Source organism: Callithrix jacchus, chromosome 4 (genome assembly GCF_049354715.1).
Source record: "Callithrix jacchus isolate 240 chromosome 4, calJac240_pri, whole genome shotgun sequence".
NCBI classification, from domain to species: Eukaryota; Metazoa; Chordata; class Mammalia; order Primates; family Cebidae; genus Callithrix; species Callithrix jacchus.
In genome coordinates this window covers 39,226,583-39,245,396 of record NC_133505.1, presented here as the reverse complement: position 1 = coordinate 39,245,396, position 18,814 = coordinate 39,226,583, and the positions used below count along the sequence as shown (strand labels likewise).

The window sequence follows — 18,814 nt, the reverse complement described above, 5'->3', positions numbered from 1 at the left end:
TTTCAGGACTCCTCCCTAACACTCCCATCCCCATCCGGTGGGAGATCCGAGGATTCTCCCTCCGGACCCACTCCCTACCTCGTCGAGTCCCGCCCCTCTCCAGTCCCCTCCCCAGGTTCAGGGCGGGGCCGGTCGGTGAGTCAGCGGCTCTCCGATCCAGCCCGGGAGGGGACGGAGCTGGAGGAGCTGGGTGTGGGGTGCGTTGGACTGGTGGGGAGTCTCAGAGCAAACAGGGTCTGATTGGGCTTGTGTTGCGCTGAAGGGACAACCCTGGGTCTAGGGGAGAGAATCCCTGAGTGTAAGACCCGCCTTCTCCGGCCCCAGCCCCTCCCAGTTCCCCCAGCGACGGCCACTTCCTGGTCCCCGACGCAACCATGGCTGAAGAACAACCGCCGGTCGAATTGTTCGTGAAGGTAAGAACACTGCCCTCCAAAGGCACCCAAATTCCTGGAAGCCAGTTCTCACCTTTCCCCCCGTCCAGCCTTAACTCCCCAATCCCTTCCCTCCTTGACTCCCACCCTGAATCCCACGTGCACTCTTTGGTTCAGGGGTGGTTTTGGGAGGGGAAGATCTTAACTTGTTAGCAGGTAATAAGAATTAGAGAATCAACCCTGAAAAGTTTGAAAAAGTGCAAGTTTCTAGCAACCTAAAGGAAGGGAAGTAGAGAAAAAGAATTCCCAAAAGCGAGATTGCGGCGGTGGGAGGCGGGGCGAGCTGATGAAGGGACAGTGGGGGCCCGTAGAGTTTAGAAAGGACAGAGGGGAATCTCAGTTAGGACATGTGGCCCTCTAAGATCTGAGGGTGAGTAGTGTAGTAGGGGAGGGGTGTGTGTGTGTGTGGCTGGGTGTGTTGAGGGAGGCCTGAGAGTGAGAGCAAGTAAACTGGGAAGCTTTGGAGGGATGGAACAAAACAGGAGACTGGGATTGGAGTTCAGAAAGCAGAGCTGGAGAGGTGATGGGGTGGTATCGCATATCCCCCGGGTTTGGGAAAGGGACAGAAGGGGAGGTGGCAAGGAGACGTGAGTTTAAGGTAGCTACAACTAGGATGGGTGGGAGAGAGATCAGGCAGAAGGAGAGCTCGGTTAGGGCATTTTGAGGTTTGGGGGTTGAAGAAGCAGATTTGCCCCAGCTCTCTCCGCTCTCTTCGGTGGGTGAAGAGAAATGGTCCTTTGGCATTTGGGTACCAAAACTGCAGGCAGCAGGCTTCTCGGCGTCGCCTGGCTCCCCTCCGACTCTAGCGGCTGCTCCCCTCCCTACCGCTGCTGCATTCTTTCCCCAGCCTCGGGACCTCCTGTCTGTGCCCCTCCCTCCCTTCTGTAACAGCGTCCTCTTCTCCCTGCTCCATTTGTGTCTCCCTGTTGGCACAAATGTCTCCCCACCCTCCACTTTCCTGCTGCCTTTCTTTCCACTTCCCGGGACCCTTTTGTTCCTCTCATCTTTGTGTCTCTGCCTGTGTCTCCCTCTCCCTTCTGCTTGGGTGTCTTGGGCAGCCATTCCCTCTCCCTGGGCTGGGGAAGTCAGAGTGTGCCTGGGTCCGCCCACTTAGGTGTGGTCCCCACCTCACTCTCACACTCGCCTCTGGGGCTATTTTTACTCCTGGGTGAGGCTGTGCCGCAGAGATTCTGGCCCTGTGTCCTGTGAGAGGATGGTTATCTGCATTAAGAGGACTTGTGCTGGGAGGCCCTGGCAGCGGGTTCAGGGGTAGCCTTAGCTGCCCAGGCCTCATCCTCACAGGTCCCTTCCCCCACTTCCTTGACAGGAAGGAAGCTGCTGAGGCCAGAGACAGAGAGATGAATCACCCTCAGCTTAGGGGGAGGTGTCCCTTGGGCCAATGAGGTCACCACTTGCTAATCAGAGGGCAGTCCCCCTCTGTAGGGCCCTCCACATCTCTAGAGCTCTGGCTCCCAAACCTCTCCTGTCTAGAGACTCTGCTTCCTTCGGGAACCCAGAAATCCAGGCTTCTGGCCTACAACTCTGGCCTCACTGAAGTTCCACACACTTCCCTCACTAGGGTAGGATTCAGATCCTCCAAGTTCTCGAGGACCTCTTCCCTCTACCTCCCTCCCACTGTCCTCAGTCTCTGGGGAACCAGAAGCCTGCCTTTGCAAAAAAATTTCCCATTGATCTGATTTAGGTTTGACTCAGGCCCAAGGGCAAAGAGTCCACAGTGAGGGGAGAGTGTATGCGTCATGACTAGGCAGAAAGCAGCTGGTCTGGGAGTGGAAGTGCAGAGACTGGCCTGGGGGTGGATGGGGTGCACCAGGCATAACTTTGGGCTGGGGTTGCTTTTCAGGCTGGCAGTGATGGGGCGAAGATTGGGAACTGCCCCTTCTCCCAGAGACTGTTCATGGTCCTGTGGCTCAAGGGAGTCACCTTCAACGTTACCACAGTTGACACCAAGAGGTAGGCCTGCTTCTGTTCCTTGAAACACCCCTTGTGTATACATGTGTGCAAACACACACTCACCCACCTGAGTCCTTCTATCTTGAACATTTTTGCCCTCCTCCTTGGAGTCCCTTTCTTATCCTACATCCCTCCATCTCCACTTTCTGGTTCTCCCTGACCCCCATTTCCAGTCCTGATGCCTGGCCCTTTCTCCAGGCGGACCGAGACAGTGCAGAAGCTGTGCCCAGGAGGGCAGCTCCCATTCCTGCTGTATGGCACTGAAGTGCACACAGACACCAACAAGATTGAGGAATTTCTGGAGGCAGTGCTATGCCCTCCCAGGTATGGGGACACTCAGAAAGGGGAGAGGCAGCAGCACAGGGAGATTGTAGGAAACAGACAGTTTGCAGAAATGGAAAACAGAGATGATGGTGGGGCTGGGGCAGGGGAGCTAGCTGAGCTTCCTCCCAGGACAACATCTGACCTCATTTTTCCCATTGGCTTTCAGGTACCCCAAGCTGGCAGCTCTGAACCCTGAGTCCAACACAGCTGGGCTGGACATATTTGCCAAATTTTCTGCCTACATCAAGAATTCAAACCCAGCACTCAATGATAGTGAGTCTTGTGGGTCAGAGGCCTGGGTCCTGGGAGGAATAGAGAGGACCCAGTGGGTGGGAGACATTAGGGACACCTGGAAGTTCAGATATAGGGAGATGAAACAGATGTTGGTAAATCTCCCCCAGCTTCCCATTTTTCCTTTACCTCTATATTTCCCTGAATTTTCATTGGCCAAGACTTTTAAACCTTTCTCATTTGTTCCCTAGCCTCTTCTGCCCCAGGGGGACATTAGTTGGCTGCTGGCCTATTTCCTGTCAGAATAGAGTTGTGCTTAAGAACAATCATCACTCTACATCCAGATTACCTGAGTACAAATCCAACTAGCTGTATAACTTTAAGCATTCATTTCACCTTTCTGTAAGTCCATTTCCAGATCCAAAAAAAAAATTTTTTTTTTGAGATGGAGTCTTACTCTGTTGCCCAGGCTGGAGTGCAGTGGCATGATCTTGGCTCACTGCAGCCTCTGCCTCCTGGTTCAAGTGATTCTCCTGCCTCAGCTTCCCAAGTAGCTGGGATTACAGATGTGTGTCACCATGCCCAGCTAATTTTTGTAGTTAGTAGAGACGGGGTTTCACCATGTTGGCCAGGCTGGTCTCGAACTCCTGACCTCAGGTGATCCATCCACCTCAGCCTCCCAAAGTGCTGGGATTACAGGCTTGAGTCACTGTGCCTGGTGATAATGAGTTTTTAAAATGTAAAGTGCTCACTTTGGGAGGCCAAGGGGAGCAGATCACCTGAGGTTAGGAGTTGGAGACCACCCTGGTCAACATAGCTGGTCTCTACTAAAAAAAAAAAAATACAAAAATTATCCATGTGTTTTGGCAGGCACCTGTAATCCCAGCTACTCAGGAGGCTGAGGCAAGATAATCACATGAATCTGGGAGGCAGAGGTTGCAGTGAGCTGGGATCATGCCACTGCACTTCAGCCTGGGCAATCGAGCGAGATTCCATCTAAAAAAATTAAATAAAATGGAAAGTGCTTAGTGTAACACATAGAAAAGTAACTACGTGAGTGTTAACTATTATTATTTTGGACTCACCGTAAGTATCCACACCCAATGGGCCTTCTCAGATTATGTCAATCTTTTCCTGAAGTTCTAATCAATTCCCTCTCTTGCACAGATCTGGAGAAGGGACTCCTGAAAGCCCTGAAGGTTTTAGACAATTACTTAACATCCCCCCTCCCAGAAGAAGTGGATGAAACCAGTGCTGAAGATGAGGGCATCTCTCAGAGGAAGTTTCTGGATGGCAATGAGCTCACCCTGGCTGACTGCAACCTGTTGCCAAAGCTACACATAGTACAGGTGTGTGGTTATTATGGGAGGAAAGGATGACCACTGGGATTCGCTCTTTAAGGAGCTCAAACATGGGCTTCCCCTGACAACCACTCTAAAGAAGGCCTCTTTCTTAGGGTGGTTTTCATAGATTGCTACCAATGGCAGACCCCACCCCAGTCCTTTGTGGCAGTCATTGCTGTCAAGACCACTGGTTGAGATCATTATATTCCATGATATAAGCCATGGGTAGAAAGAGACTGGCCAAGAGGAATACATCCCATGATTACTTTTGAAGAATTCTCTTCCTGTCTCGGTACAATGCCAAATTCCCAGATTAGACAGAGCAGGCTTTTCCTAAAGTCAAAGCTGTAACTTTCTTTATAGCTTCAGTGTTCACTTCCTCTTGTGGAAGATCAAAACTGCTGATTCCTGTGTTTTTGTCATAGCCTCAAAGCTATGGTTTAGTTTGTACAACATGGGCCTGACATCAGTCTGCCACACTACTGTGTAGTGAACATCTATGTACTAAGCATGAAAGATACACAAGTGTATGGTGATTGGTCCTTGCTCTCAAAGGGTTGAAATCTGAGACAATAAAATATTCACATGAAAGTTAAGTATATATGATGAAGATTAGGAACAGCAGCTCACGCCTGTAATCCCAGCACTTTGGGAGGTCGAGGCAGGCAGATCATGAGGTCAGGAGATTAAGACCATTCTGGCTAACATAGTGAAAGCCCATCTCTACTAAAATACAAAAAATTAGCGGGGAATTGTGGCACGTGTCTGTAGTCCCAGCTACTCAGGAGGCTGAAGCAAGAGAATCACTTGAACCTGGGAGGTGGAGATTGCAGTGAGTTGAGATTGCGCCACTTGCACTCCAGCCTGGGTGACAAAGCCAGACTCTGTCTCAAAAAAAAAAAAAAAAAGAAAAAGAAACCACGAATATATGATGAAAAGTCAGATGGGCTGGGCGTGGTGGCTCACGCCTGTAATCCCAACACTTTGGGAAGCTGAGGCGGGCAGATCACCTGAGGTTGGGAATCCGAGACCAGCCTGGCCAACATGGTGAAAATAAAATAAAAATACAAAACTTAGCCACTCATGTTGGTAGGCACCTGTAATCCCAGCTACTCGGGGAGGCCGAGGAGGAGAATCGCTTGAACCTGGGAGGCAGAGGTTGCAGTGAGCCGAGATCGCGCCATTGCCCTCCAGCCTGGAGACAGAGCAAGACTCTGTCTCAAAAAAAAAAAAAAAAAGTCAGATGAAAAATAATAGAGACCAAAGTCACTTGCTTCAGTACCTGAAGAGGTATGGGGGGAAAAGTCACTGTGGAAATTCAAGAGGAGAATTTTATATGTGAATTATATCTCAACTTTTAAAAACTCAAGAAAAATGGTTGGTAATGAAAGGCCAGGATTTCAGTATGTGAAAAGGAGGGCTGGAGACAGTACAAGACTGCGGGGTTGAGCTGGTTTTATCATGTAGGCTGGGGAGAAGGGACAGGCCAGTGTAGCAGTCAAGGTGGCTTCCCTGGGCTAACGTCTTGGTCCCACTCCTCTCCCCATCCTCAGGTGGTATGTAAGAAATACAGGGGATTCACTATCCCTGAGGCCTTCCGGGGAGTGCATCGGTACTTGAGCAATGCCTACGCAAGGGAAGAATTCGCCTCCACCTGTCCAGATGATGAGGAAATTGAGCTCGCCTATGAGCAAGTGGCCAAGGCCCTCAAATAAGCCCCTCCTGGGACTCCGTCAACCCCCACCATTTTCTCACCATTTTTTCCTGGTGGTTTCCACATTGCTACCCAATGGACACACTCCAAAATGGCCAGTGGAAAGGGAATCCTGGAGCACTTGTTCTGGGATGGTGTGGTGGAAGGGGGGTGAGGGAAAGAAATGGGGGACCTGGGTGAGATTTTTTTGTGGGGTGGGATGGGTAGGACAACATATTTCAGTAATAAAGTACAGAATAAAAATCAAGTGTTTTTACACAAAGCGGGGGTTGAAGTGTGGGTGACATGGAATGAGGGGTGGGTCAGTGATCTTGAGCTCAGGGCCGGAGCCAGGAATTAAGAAGGGAGATGTTTGTGGTGGGTCTGCTATTTTTCATGCCGGTCCGCCCTAGTGCTGTTCTGAGGTCTACGCCGCGTTTGCAGCCCCGCCGCCAGGGCCGGCCAGATCTGGGTGGGCCTGGGCAGCCCTTGCTGGGCGGTGCCGATTTCTGGCAAGGGGGGCGCAGTCTGGGTGGAATGGGCGAGGCTTAGCAGGGCGGAATGGGCGTGGCCCGCAGAATCCCCGCCCCGTCCCGCTTAGACAATGCCCCGGAGCCGCCAGACCGTCGCGTCCCCGCCCCATCTTACTATTTGAGCTCGCCTACCCTAGAACCCCCCCCCCACCAATAGCCTGAGCTCCCAGTCCCCGAGCTTGAAGACGGGGAATCCCTTCTCCACCAACTCTGTTCTCGGGGGGGTGGGGCCCCAGCCGAGATCTCAGCGCGACAGGAGTGGGGGTGGCCGCTGGAGGTGAGTCTTGGGTGGGGAGACCTGAACCGTTTGGGAGCCGGAGTTTGGGGGTGCCGGGCCCATGCCTGCACCGGACAGAGAGGATGGGGAGCCGGCATTTGGGCGCGGAGCTAGGCGGGGTGGACTTTGGGACGTAGACGGGGGACCGGGTCCTGGAGCCGGGAGTGGCGCCAGCTCCCCGGAACCACGCCCCCTGTTTCCCCGCCCCTCGCATTTCGTTTTAGACCTCTCCCAGTCCTCCGGGACTCGGTCTGGTTTATACTAGGTCGCGCTAGGGGCAGCTTGACCGACCAGGACGGAGAGAGGATGCTTAACTCCTTAGGCTGTAATTCCTAGCTCCCTGCCCCCATCTCTCCCTCGTTCGGGCATTCAGGACTTCCATCCCCCAGCCCCTGATTCTCCAGCTTTCTCCTTCTGTCCCATAACCCCTGCGGGTCCCGGGCCGGACTTCTGGTCCCCATGGTAGCGAGCAGCTGAGGGTTAAGGGGGCGGGGCCGCTGCATTTTTGGGGAGTGAGCGCATCCTAGTGGCTGCCAAGAGGGGCGCCCGGCAGGGACCTCACGAAGCCCCCGAGCAGGGGCAACAGGTGTTTTGGAGATTAGAGATCCTACCCTTGTTCCTCAGACTCCTCTTAAAGAATCTGACTCCTGAGGGTGCTGGGTAGAGTGGAGTCGACAGGAGGGGAAGGTCTAGAGGGGGTTGGGCGGGGTGGGAGGGACGCCCAGAGATGGCAGGAGGAAGACCTGGGCACTCTTAGCCCCCAACGCCCTTGTCTGCATGTCTTTTTCTCTGTCTCCCGCCTTTCTGTTTGTTCTCCCAGACAGGTGAAGAAACAAGAAAACTAAGAAATCCGAACGGTTGGAGGGGCGTCTGTGTGGATGGGATGGGGACGCCGGGGGAGGGGCTGGGCCGCTGCTCCCATGCCCTGATCCGGGGAGTCCCAGAGAGCCTTGCGTCGGGGGAAGGTGCAGGGGCTGGCCTTCCCGCTCTGGATCTGGCCAAAGCTCAAAGGGAGCACGGGGTGCTGGGAGGTAAACTGAGGCAGCGACTGGGGCTACAGCTGCTAGAACTGCCACCTGAGGAGTCGTTGCCGCTGGGACCACTGCTTGGTGACACGGCCGTGATCCAAGGGGACACGGCCCTAATCACGCGGCCGTGGAGCCCTGCTCGTAGGCCAGAGGTGAGGTGAGCGCCACGGCGCAGGTGTGGTATGGGGAAGGGCAGGAGGAGCTGGATGTCGGGGCTTTGGGAAAGATTTGGGGATGGGGGTGTCTCAGCACCCTGCCTTCTTCTCCTACCCTAAGGTCGATGGAGTCCGCAAAGCCCTCCAGGACCTGGGGCTCCGAATTGTGGAAATAGGAGACGAGAATGCCACGCTGGATGGCACTGACGTTCTCTTTACCGGTGAGGCTGGGGTGGCGGCACCCCGGGGTCTTGGCACAGGGAAGTAGAGTTTGGGAGACTCGGCTGTCTCGAGCCTTGTCTCCAACTCACTGCTGCCCTCAAACCTCCGCGGCCTCCCGGACTCAGGCCGGGAGTTTTTCGTAGGCCTTTCCAAATGGACCAATCACCGAGGAGCTGAGATCGTGGCGGACACGTTCCGGGTGCGGAGCGGGACCAGCCTCGGGAGGGAGCGGGGTGCAGGTGGGGGTCGGAAGGGCCTGGGAGCCCGATGAGGAATGAGAGGCCGAGAGCAGCCTATATTTGAGGGTATCCCATCACCCCTCCCGCGCCCCTGAATACCTCCCCTCGCTCTCCCTAGGATTTCGCCGTCTCCACTGTGCCAGTCTCGGGTCCTTCCCACCTGCGCGGTCTTTGTGGCATGGGGGGACCTCGCACTGTTGTGGCAGGCAGCAGTGACGCTGCCCAAAAGGCTGTCAGGGTAAGGAGGGGGAGGGGCCAACGAAAGTGGGCGCGACTCTGGGCCTGGGAGGTAGGGAGGTAGGAGGCTTAGGAAATTAGCCCCAGCCCCTGCCCTCATTGGGCTGTCCATCTTATATGAAAGAACACACGAGTAAATAAGAAGTTACAACAGCGGGACTGAGAAAAGGGGTGATTAATTTGCTCTTTCAGAGTTTCAGAAAACCCCAAAGGTGGCACCTAAACTGTGACTCTAAGAATGGAGAGGACAGATGAGGGGAGGAACTGGGGCAGGGTAGGGGGTTGAAAATAACTGCATGTGATTCCAAGGTGGAAATTAACAAAGGTAGCTAAAGTACTTAATGTCTGACATAGTAAGCCCTATGTGCTTACTGTCATTATTATTCCACAAATGTCAGTCTGTCCCCAGCCCTTAGTGATGGCTGAGCAGGCAGACTCAGTTGTGGAGAGGTTCTGAGACTCCAATACTTCCTCTTTCCTCCAGGCAATGGCGGTGCTGACAGATCACCCATATGCCTCCCTGACCCTCCCAGATGACGCAGCTGCTGACTGTCTCTTTCTTCGTCCTGGGTTGCCTGGTGTGCCCCCTTTCCTCCTGCACCGTGGAGGTGGGGACCTGCCCAACAGCCAGGAGGTGAGGGAGGGCAGGAACTCCAACACCAAGCACCATCAGAGAAAAGAGTTTCAGGCTTTCCAAGTGGGAGGGAGGAAGGGTGCCTTCTCTAGAAGCCTGGGTGGGGCCACTCTGAGCTGGCTGGACGAGTGGCCTGGCTCTGGCCTCAAGGTCTTACTCCCCTCTACCCACTCCATGTCCTCCCTGTGTCCTCCCTGTGCAGGCACTGCAGAAGCTCTCTGATGTCACCCTGGTACCTGTGTCCTGCTCAGAACTGGAGAAGGCTGGCGCTGGGCTCAGCTCCCTCTGCTTGGTGCTCAGCACACGCCCCCACAGCTGAGCACCTGGCCTTGGGGTCCTGCTGGCCAAGGGTAGGACAGTATAGGGAGTAGAAGGGGAAGGAGGGTTAGATAGAGAATGCTGAGTAGGCAGTAGTGGGGAGAGAGCCTCAATATGGGGGGAGGACAGAGTGTGGGGAAAAGGATAGGGTCCACTGGGTGAGTCCTCTCTCTCAGAACCAATAAAATAGAATTGATCTTTTAGACTGGGCTGTGACTGGCGTTTTACTGGGGCAAAGGGATAGGGCAGGGATGAAACCTGAGGTTGGGGTCAGTGCAGGGAAGAAGGCCTCTCATTCAAAAAACTTGTTAGGCACTTACCAACTGATTGCCCAACCATGTCATAGGTGCTTGGGCACAAGATGGACACGACAGAATGTCTATCATGGGAAATGTGTCCAGGGCAGAGAAGAGAGTGTATGGGTGGATCACTCACTGAATTTATCTAAATGTCAGATGATTCAGAGACTGGTAGATTACCAGTCCACCCCTATTTGATAAAGAAAAAGAAATGACACTTCCAGGGATACTCATTTTCACTCACTCATTTACTGGGGCTTAGCAATGACATCCAAAGAGTCAGTCTCCTGATGTTGGGGGGCTCACAGTATGTGCAAATTTCTTACAAATTGAAATACAGGTTGTAATGGAACAATTTACAAGAGGCTATTTCTATGTGGGAAATAAGGGGGGTGTGTCCTAGGGCATCAAAGTGTATGCAAGTGTAGGGCATCAAAGTAGGCAAGAAGGGTCAGCTTCCTAGAAAAGGCCGCACTTGAACTGAGGATAAATAAGAATTAGCCAGTCAGGTAGTGTGGAGGAGGAAAAGGGGTAATACAGGAAGAAGGAATTGCACTGGGCAAAGACATTTTGAGGCTAGAGAGAATTCTCTGAGGCTGGCATTTTTTAAGATGTGCATGTGGAATGATGGAAATAAGCCTGGAGAATGGACAAAGTGCTGTAGTACCTTGTATCCAAAGCCAGGGCACATGGGCACAGAGCTGAAGCTCAGGAGAGTACTTCAGTTCTGTAAACTTAACTGAGAGTACTTCCTTTCTGACTTCAGGGAGGAAAGCAACGGTAGGAGGATGAGGTGGGGCTGTGGGTAATCTAGGAAGGAAGTGAGGAGAGTACATTCAGGTGGCAGCACTGGGCATGGAATACAGTGTGGGTTTGACAGTGATGTTAAGATAGAAAGACTGGATTTGATGGCTCATTGTGTGGGAGTGAGAGAAGGAGTCCTGCATGACTCCCAGTTTCTAGGATGGGCAACTGGGATCTCGGCTCACTGCAACCTCCAACTCCCTGGTTCAAGCAATTCTCCTGCCTCAGCCTCCCAGGTAGCTGGGATTACAGGCAAGTGCCACCACGCCCAGCTAATTTTTGTATTTTGAGTAGAGACGAGGTTTCACCATGTTGGCCAGGATGGCATCAATCTCCTGACCTCATGATCTGCCCACCGTGGATTTCCAAAGTGCTGGGATTACAGGCATGAGCCCCCGTGCCCTGCCTGCAACCGGGTTGTTAAGGAGAGAATGCAGAGGAGAATTAAGTGAATGGCTTCAGAGATGACAATGAGTTAGGTTTGACATCCAGAGAGCAAAAATGCCTGAGGCCAGTCAGGCAGAATGTCTAAGGGGAAGTTTGTTAATCCCAAATCTGAGATATGAACCAGAGAGTTCTGGGTGTCATTTGCAGCGGTAGGGGCTGAGGACTGACTGGATGAGAGTGTGCTAGAAGAAGAGAAAGGATATGGAGCAAGGAAGGAGCCCAAAAAGAAAACACCAGCAGCAAAGAAAAACAGAGCTTAAAGAATGGAGTAATCAGAGGTCAAACCAGATGAATGCTAAAAATGTCTACCAGGTGTGGCTATTAGGACGCCATTATGGGGCACAGAGAGGCAATTTCGACAGATGAGCAGTGGGGAAAGAGTGAAGAAGAAGAAAATGGAAGAGGCAGGTGTGTGCCCCTGGGTCCAAAGCTTGACAGTGAAGGGAAGGGAAGAGATAAGACAACTGTCTGGGAGTTACTGATGTCTTAAGATAGGAGATAGGGCTTGACTGGGTATAGAGGGGACAGCGGTGGTGAGGGAGACATGAAGGTTATGGGAGCCACGGGAATAACTTTAGGAGTAACATCAGTGGCAGAGACAGCCTAGAACCCAGGTCTCCCGACTTCAAGTCTAGCACTTATTTCTATACCATGGTGCCTTCCTCTTCCAGATGAGGGATCAGGGAGGTGAGAGGGATTATGGGGAGCTGGGAGCCTCCAGCTTGGGAGATTTGGAGTAAGGGCTTCCCTTCAAACTACAACTGCATAGATGGTGGAAGCATCAGTAGGGTCCACTGTGGACAGCCGTTGGGGCCTGCTGAGGGCCAGGTGGTCCAGATCCGCATAGTGAAGGCTCTGGAGGAAAGAGAGGAAGACAAGATGGTCTCCAGTCTTCCCTGGGATTCAGGCCTTTTTTTTTTTTCTGGTCCATTTTCCTCAGACATTCTGGGCAGCCCCCTTTCCATCCCCAAGCCCTTACCAGTTCCTGGTCCAGGTCCCTTGGAATCTTGGGCTGTTCCTCCTTTACTGCTCTCTGGGGCTCGGCTTTCACAAGTGGAGCTATGTGGGGGGGACAGAGCTGAAGGATGGAGAGAAGGTGACCAACGTGTCTGCTCCCAGCAAGGGCTCAGACTCAGGAACTAAGGGGTGGGGAGTGGGCGGGCGTGTAGGAGAAAGAAAATGGGGTGGAGTTAGTCTCACCAAATCCAGGGAGTGGTCGAATCGGCTGCGGGGGCAGGCGCCTGTAAGGGACATATAAGAGTCTTCGAGAGTCACCAGTCTTGTCTTACTGGTTCTCCCGGAACTCAAGCGGTGCCAAGGACAGTCCAGCAACTTGAAGGCTCAGACCGGAAACAAGTTAGACTCTACCCCCACAGATAGTCCAGCCCAGGCTCTGACCCCGCAGCACTTCCGGCTCATCTCCTCTGGCGGGGCTGCACTCACCAGCCAGTGGCCTCGCTCCCACCTTCCACCTCTCCCATTCTTCTCCAACCCAGGGCAAGGGCTCTAGGTCTAGCTCTTTCTTTCGCGAAGGTTCTGGTCCTGCCCCTTCCACCTCTGGTCACTCCCCATTTAACTAGGCTTTTGCTCACCTGTGCAGCCACCAGACGAGGCCCAAAACTCCCAGTCCCAGCACCAGCCCAGCGCCCAGCAGCGGGATCAGGAGCTGGGGATACACGGACCCTGGGGGAACAGTGTGGCAGGGAGGGATGCTGAGGTCAGGGGTATGACCAAAGAGAGCCAGCTCTCCCACTCAAGAACCCCCAGCCAGGGCCCTCTTCCCTCCCACGGGTCTGTGTGGGAGTTGAGTACCCTTGAACTCACAGGCCTTGGACCTACCGTGGGTAGGCCCCGGGGCCTTGCAAGAGGCCCTGTCCCCCAGCACGTGAAGCACTGTACGGCTCTCGTCCTCGTGGCGGCCCTTGCAGAAAAAGGTGCCTGAGTCCCCCACGCTCAAGAGGAGCTCCAGCCGCCGGATACCAGGCTCCAGGGAGCGTAGGCGGCCAACGAAGGGCTGGAGGGGAGGCACGGTGGGGGTCCCGCTGGAAGAGTCCCACAGGATTGGCCGCCGTCCTTTGGACAGGCCCTTGCAGGCCGGGAAGCTGGGCGCCCAGACCCAGCGGATGGGGTGAGAGACTCCTACGCATGAGAGATTCACCCGGTCCCCGGGGCGGCCCTCCAGAGAAGCTAGAGGAAGCCGGAGGCTGTGGTTAGGGCCGGTACATAGGGCAAGACGACACCCCATCCCTTCTCCTCATTCTCTTCTCTCTTCTGCACTCCAGCCATCTTGGATCTTCCCACACACAACCCACCCTGCTAGGTGCCCCCTTTCTTGCCTCAGCCCCTCTGAGTCTATCACAACTCTCCCAGGGTTCACTTACCCCCAGGGTTCCCTTGGGCCCTCGAGTGCAGCAGCAGTAACAGCTGCAGAAACACAGCCATAGTAGGGATGTGGTGAGGAGAGGCTGCGAGCTAATCAGCGTGGGGTGGGGAGAAGGAACCGGAGGGAAGCTGGGGGTGGGGAGAACGGAGGGGCTGGGGGGCTCCGATAAGAGAGGGGGAGGTGCCACCAGCTGCCCAGATCCCTTTGGGAATCCTCACAGGCAAACTCAGAGTCCTCAAACAGTGCTCACTTAAAATGTGTGCTTGGGCCATTTACACAAATGCTTTTGCCTGCTTAACTTTACAGGCGCTCCTGTAATCCCAGCTACTGGTGAGGCTGAGGTGGGAGGATCCCTTGAGCTTAGGAGGTCGAGGTTGCAGTGAACTGTGATCAGGCCACTGCACTCCAGCCTGGGTGACAGAGCCCGCCAGACCCTATCTCAAAAACAACAAAAACCCCTGTTTTGTAGGGCATTTTGAGAACGAAATAAAATTATACATGTAAACTATGTCTAGAACACATAGGATCACTATGTAAGTGCTTGCTGTTATTATTAGTATTTCTATTATTTCTTTTTCTTTTCTTTTCTTTCTTTCTTTCTTTTTTTTTTTTTTTTTTTGAGACAAACGCTTACTTTTGTCGCCCAGGCTGGAGTGCAATGGCACAATCTCGGCTCACCTCAATCTCTGCCTCCTGGTTTCAAGCGATTCTCCTGCCTCAGCCTCCCAAGTAGCTGGGATTACAGGCACCTGCCACCACATCCAGCTAATTTTTGTGTTTTTAGTAGAGACGGGGTTTCTCCATGTTGGCCAGGCTGGTCTCAAACTCCTGACCTCAGGCCATCTGCCTGCCTCAGCCTCCCAAAGTGCCAGGATTACAGGCAGGAACCACCGCGCCCAGCCAGCTGTTTCTATTCTTATTTTAGCTTCTACCTCATCTCTCTGTGCCCACGCTGTTCCTCCTGCCTTGGTGCCCTGCCCAAGTTGGCAGGTTTTGATTGGGGAGGCGCTTTGCTGCAGGTGCACACAGCCACACCTAGGACAATTGCTGCCACTGGACTGGAGCAACAAGGCCACACCAAGCACAAGTGGTGTGAAGGTCCTGAGAACCTTCATGGGGGCCTGAGCCAGCCCCCACTTAGCAGACCTGTAGTGGCTCTCCTGGACGAGCAGCCCCAGGCCCTGCCTCTGCTGCTATGGCATCACAGAAGCCATCAGTGAGTCAAAATCCATCCTCTGGCTGAGCGGGCATTGGAAAGGCCAAGTGGGGGCTTAATGGAGATAATTTGACCCATTCCATCCCCAGTTTCTGCCAGAATGCTGCTATCAATGCCCAGCAGGGACCCAAATTCAGCAATTAATTTGGGCCACATCCCATTGTCCGTTTCCCAGGAACCAGCAGAAGCTACCACCATGGACACTATAAATCACAGAGGCCTTTGATAATGCTCATTCACAGGACTGAGCAGCAGGACTCTTAGCTGGGGGCCAGGAGGGGCATCTTGGCCTGAAACCAAGAACTACAATGGTGTTGGCCACTAATGGCACCTGCCCTCCCCCATCCCTCTCTCCCATCCCTATTCCCCACTCAGTCCTGCTCAGTGCCTCCCCACCCCTTGTCTTCTTTCTGGTCAGCTGTGTAGTAAGTGAGAAGGGAGGGGCTACCAGACGCAGGGAAGGGAGGAGCCTTTCGGTTTATAAGTTCCAAAAAGGTCACCCAACTCCCAGAGCCAGATCTTCCAAAATCTACTCTATCAGCTCCTGTACTCAGCCACCGTACTCAGGACCCTCGCTATGAAAGGACTTCTGCTGCTCACCCTGTCTGCTCTGCTCTGCTGGGTCTCAGGTGAGTACCTGGGGGCCCCAAGGACCTGGTTTGCCTGGTCAGGACCTTTACACCCTGCTCTACCTACTGCCCTGCCCTACCCACCACTCAGGATCCCAACACCCCCAGCCCCAATTAGCTCAGCTCTCCTGTGCCACCAAGACCAGACTTCCCTATGACAGCCTCCTTGCTCTATTTCTCAAAAAGCCTGCTCGCCATCCATCTTCCCTACCTCAAAGAAAGACCCACTTTTCTCACCTGCCAGGGCTCTGGGTCTCCTGTTCCCCACTCCAGGGTGTCCCCTCCTTGGAAACTCTAGTGTCCAGTTCCCCAACCAACCCCACTTCAATATGCAACTCTCCAGAATCTAGCTCACCTGCCTTCTCCTCTATCTCTTGTGCTCGGTGTCCTCTCAGAGTCCTAGGCATCCAGCTCCAGGCTCCTTTTGTAGCCTACCCTCCCCATCTACTCCATCAGGGACGTAGATATTCAGTCTTTCAACCATGGCCTTTCCTAGATACCCTCTACTTCCCCCTGGGTTGCATACCACCTCCCCTACCCAGGATACAAGCTTTCTAGATGGTTCCAGTGACATCTAAGAGCCTCCATGGAAATACAGCGTTTTCTTGAACCTTCTAAAGAGAGGACACCCAGGCCACTCACCTCCAGGGTGAGGTGGGTTTCACTGAGGTACACTTCCAAGGCTCCTCCACCCTTGAAACCTGTGTCACCAAATCTTGCCAGCACAAACCTTGAATTAGCTGAAGCAGGAACTTTGGGGTGCCACCTTTGGTATCCACCCTCTCCATTTTGATAAGGTGCTCAGATGGAATCTGGTGATCTGTCTCTCAGGTATTCCTTTCTGCTGAAGAGCTACTGGGGTGAGAGGATCCTATTCAGGTCTGGTTCCTCTTCCCACGCTCTTGCCAGATCTAGGAGGTGAAGAGTAATTTGTAAATTGTACAGCTGGCCGCAGATGGCTTTCTTTGCCAGCCTCAAGTTCCAAGGCATTTCTGACAGTGTTGTAACCCTCATGATTTTTTTTTTTTTTTTTTTTGAGACAGAGTCTCGCTCTGTCGCCAGGCTGGAGTGCAGTAGTGCCATCTCCACTCACTGCAACTTCCGACTCCCTAGTTCAAGTGATTTCCTGCCTCAGCCTCCCGAGTAGCTGGGATTACAGACACATGCCACCATGCCCAGCTAATTGTTGTATTTTTAGTAGAGACCAGGGTTTCACCATATTGGCCAGGATGGTCTCAAACTCCTGACTTCATGATCCACCCGCCTCAGCCTCCCAAAGTGCTGGGATTACAGGCATGAGCCACCACGTCCGGCCAATTGTCATTTTCATTATTTCTCCTTCTTTCAGGTCTCCATCTCCTCTTCCACCACCCACATTATTTCCCCATGGTACCTTGCTCACATTCCATCTATCCCCAGCCTCTTGTTTTTGTTCATAGCTCTGTCCCTCTTGACTCATCTCCAAATGGGGTGGAGTGAAGGGAGATATGTAGGGCGTGAGCCTTTCGCAAAGCAACAACTCTACCTTTACCAGCCGCCCACTTTCCATTTTCCCTGCATCACTCACCTGTTCTGTCCCTACTAGACCAAACAGCCAAACAGGTTAGAGCACCTACCTGGTAGGCTCTTCTCTACCCTCCACCCTCACCCCAGCTCAGCGTATCCCCAGGTAAGTCAGAGACCCCATCACCTCAGCCTGACTTGTGTCTCCCCAGCTGACATTCGCTGTCACTCCTGCTACAAGGTCCCTGTGCTGGGCTGTGTGGACCGGCAGTCCTGCCGCCTGGAGCCAGGACAGCAATGCCTGACAACACATGCATACCTTGGTAACATCCCCTTCCTTTGTGGGGAGAGCGGGGAGGTGGGAGACTCTATGGCCAGGACTGAGGCCCAAATGGGGCAAGACTGAGGTGGAGAAGCAGAGAATTATAGCAATGATAATATTTGCCCAAAGATGATTGTGTGGCAGGCAACATCCTATGTCTTTGCATGCCTTTTTTAAAATTAATGTTCATGACAACCTTAAGATGTGGGTGCTATTATTCTATTGAGGAAACAGCCTCACAAAGAGAGAGTGACACAGCTGAGCATGATGGCTCATGCCTGTAATCCCAGGACTTTGAGAGGCCAAGGCAGGCGGATCACTTGAGGTCAGGAGTTTGAGACCAGCCTGATCAACATGGTGAAACCGCATTTCTACTAAAAACACAAAAATTAGCTGGGCGTTGTGGTGAGCACCTGTAATCCCAGCTTCTTGGGAGTCTGAGACAGGAGAATCACTTAACCCAGGAGGCAGAGGTTGCATCGAGCTGAGATTGTGCCATTGCACTCCAGCCTGGGCAAGAGTGAGACTATCTTAAAAAAAAAAAAATGGCCAGGTGTGGTGGCTCACGCCTGTAATCCCAGCACTGTGGGAGGCTAAAGCAGATGGATCATCTGAGGTCAGGAGTCCAACACTAGCCTGGACAACATGGAGAAACCTGGTCTCTACTAAAAATACAAAATTAGCCAGGTATGGTGGCGCACACCTGTGATCTCAGCTACTCAGGAGGCTGAGGCAGGAGAATCGTTTGAACCCTGGAGGCAGAGGTTTTGGTGAGCTGAGATCGCACCACTGCACTCCAGCCTGGGCAACAAGAGCGAAACTCCATCTCAAAAAAAAAAAAGACAGTAACAGGTCCAAGGCCTAACCGCCAGCAAGTGATAGAACCAGGACTTGGGGAGTGGGGATAAGGAAGTGCAGGAGGAAGATCAGACTGAGATAAGAGAAGGGGAGGGCCCGGGACAGAGATAGGAAGGAAGGAAGCCTGGACGAGTGGAAGGGGTGGGGAGGTGGACACAGGCATGCCAGGTGCCCATCCTAGCTGACTCCCTGCCCATTCCCACCCCTAGGTAAGATGTGGGTTTTCTCCAACCTGCGCTGTGGCACACCAGAAGAGCCCTGTCAGGAGGCCTTCAACCAAACCAACCGCAAGCTGGGCCTGACCTATAACACCACCTGCTGCAACAAGGACAACTGCAACAGCGCAGGCCCCCGGCCCACTCCGGCCCTGGGCCTTGTCTTCCTCACCTCCTTGGCTGGCCTTGGACTTTGGCTGCTGCACTGAGACTCACTCCATTGGCTGCCCTCCTCCCACCTGCCTTGGCCTGAGCCTCTCTCCCTGTGTCTCCGTATCCCCTGGCTTTACAGAGTGGTCCCTCCCTAGCTCCCATTTCTTTAATTAAACAGTGTTCCAAAGTGGTCTCCTCATCCATCCTATCCTTCCCACCTCACACCCTCCACTCAGCTTTTTCTGAGTCCCTTCCCATATTGTTCCAGAGCTTTCACTGGCTCTTAGAAGGACTCCCCACTTTGCTTCCTACACTCTACTGTCCCCTACTTGAGGAGGGATTGGGATCT

The 18,814-nt window shown here is 53.3% G+C and overlaps 4 protein-coding genes across 12 annotated transcripts; 3 read left to right on the top strand and 1 right to left on the bottom strand.

Annotated features, from left to right (window-relative positions):
* The first annotated feature begins 142 nt into the window (after nt 1–142).
* Nucleotides 143–6,276, top strand: CLIC1 (chloride intracellular channel 1). Its single transcript, XM_008994181.6, has 6 exons — nt 143–413; nt 2,293–2,402; nt 2,601–2,726; nt 2,893–2,999; nt 4,125–4,306; nt 5,854–6,276. Exons 1-6 carry the CDS (start codon nt 375–377, stop codon nt 6,013–6,015), a joined length of 726 nt encoding a protein of 241 aa, XP_008992429.1. The 5' UTR covers nt 143–374; the 3' UTR covers nt 6,016–6,276.
* Nucleotides 6,277–6,588: 312 nt separating this feature from the next.
* DDAH2 (DDAH family member 2, ADMA-independent) lies at nt 6,589–9,839 on the top strand. Of its 5 annotated transcripts, none has more exons than XM_078368830.1 (7): nt 6,589–6,803; nt 7,628–7,983; nt 8,108–8,207; nt 8,334–8,407; nt 8,566–8,685; nt 9,169–9,318; nt 9,521–9,839. In XM_078368830.1, exons 2-7 carry the CDS (start codon nt 7,687–7,689, stop codon nt 9,635–9,637), a joined length of 858 nt encoding a protein of 285 aa, XP_078224956.1. In that variant the 5' UTR covers nt 6,589–6,803; nt 7,628–7,686; the 3' UTR covers nt 9,638–9,839. The 5 variants fall into 5 exon arrangements, with proteins under 5 accessions (XP_078224956.1, XP_078224954.1, XP_054109791.2 ...); XM_078368828.1 differs by having other exon boundaries at nt 7,624–7,983; XM_054253816.2 differs by lacking the exon at nt 6,589–6,803 and adding an exon at nt 7,052–7,128.
* A 329-nt stretch (nt 9,840–10,168) lies between these two features.
* On the bottom strand, nt 10,169–14,673 carry MPIG6B (megakaryocyte and platelet inhibitory receptor G6b). 5 transcript variants are annotated; one of them, XM_078368831.1, is made up of 6 exons: nt 14,502–14,673; nt 13,026–13,373; nt 12,779–12,869; nt 12,387–12,427; nt 12,166–12,245; nt 10,169–12,041 (listed from the first exon to the last, which is right to left on the bottom strand). In XM_078368831.1, exons 1-6 carry the CDS (start codon nt 14,504–14,506, stop codon nt 11,968–11,970), a joined length of 639 nt encoding a protein of 212 aa, XP_078224957.1. In that variant the 5' UTR covers nt 14,507–14,673; the 3' UTR covers nt 10,169–11,967. The 5 variants fall into 5 exon arrangements, with proteins under 5 accessions (XP_078224957.1, XP_008992416.3, XP_002746395.3 ...); XM_008994168.5 differs by lacking the exon at nt 14,502–14,673 and adding an exon at nt 13,568–13,655 and having other exon boundaries at nt 12,166–12,264; XM_002746349.6 differs by lacking the exon at nt 14,502–14,673 and adding an exon at nt 13,568–13,655.
* A 621-nt stretch (nt 14,674–15,294) lies between these two features.
* On the top strand, nt 15,295–18,655 carry LY6G6C (lymphocyte antigen 6 family member G6C). Its single transcript, XM_035295256.3, has 3 exons — nt 15,295–15,414; nt 17,130–17,240; nt 18,307–18,655. The coding sequence occupies exons 1-3, from the start codon at nt 15,363–15,365 to the stop codon at nt 18,519–18,521; spliced, it is 378 nt and encodes a 125-aa protein (XP_035151147.1). The 5' UTR covers nt 15,295–15,362; the 3' UTR covers nt 18,522–18,655.
* Nucleotides 18,656–18,814: the final 159 nt, after the last annotated feature.

What these genes read in the sequence shown, in the direction of transcription:
- DDAH2 (XM_054253816.2), top strand. An exon ending in GCCCTGCTCGTAGGCCAGAG is followed by an intron (nt 7,984 to 8,107) that starts GTGAGGTGAGCG and finishes TCCTACCCTAAG; the next exon opens with GTCGATGGAGTCCGCAAAGC. An exon ending in CTGCCCAAAAGGCTGTCAGG is followed by an intron (nt 8,686 to 9,168) that starts GTAAGGAGGGGG and finishes TCTTTCCTCCAG; the next exon opens with GCAATGGCGGTGCTGACAGA.
- CLIC1 (XM_008994181.6), top strand. Translation starts at nt 375, where the DNA reads ATGGCTGAAGAACAACCGCCGGTCGAATTGTTCGTGAAG. An exon ending in CGGTCGAATTGTTCGTGAAG is followed by an intron (nt 414 to 2,292) that starts GTAAGAACACTG and finishes GTTGCTTTTCAG; the next exon opens with GCTGGCAGTGATGGGGCGAA. An exon ending in GCAGTGCTATGCCCTCCCAG is followed by an intron (nt 2,727 to 2,892) that starts GTATGGGGACAC and finishes ATTGGCTTTCAG; the next exon opens with GTACCCCAAGCTGGCAGCTC.
- MPIG6B (XM_002746349.6), bottom strand. Translation starts at nt 13,628, where the DNA reads ATGGCTGTGTTTCTGCAGCTGTTACTGCTGCTGCACTCGAGGGCCCAA. An exon ending in GGCCCCGGGGCCTACCCACG is followed by an intron (nt 12,870 to 13,025) that starts GTAGGTCCAAGG and finishes CTGTTCCCCCAG; the next exon opens with GGTCCGTGTATCCCCAGCTC. An exon ending in CTCGTCTGGTGGCTGCACAG is followed by an intron (nt 12,428 to 12,778) that starts GTGAGCAAAAGC and finishes TGTCCCTTACAG; the next exon opens with GCGCCTGCCCCCGCAGCCGA.
- LY6G6C (XM_035295256.3), top strand. Translation starts at nt 15,363, where the DNA reads ATGAAAGGACTTCTGCTGCTCACCCTGTCTGCTCTGCTCTGCTGGGTC. An exon ending in TCTGCTCTGCTGGGTCTCAG is followed by an intron (nt 15,415 to 17,129) that starts GTGAGTACCTGG and finishes GTGTCTCCCCAG; the next exon opens with CTGACATTCGCTGTCACTCC. An exon ending in GACAACACATGCATACCTTG is followed by an intron (nt 17,241 to 18,306) that starts GTAACATCCCCT and finishes TCCCACCCCTAG; the next exon opens with GTAAGATGTGGGTTTTCTCC.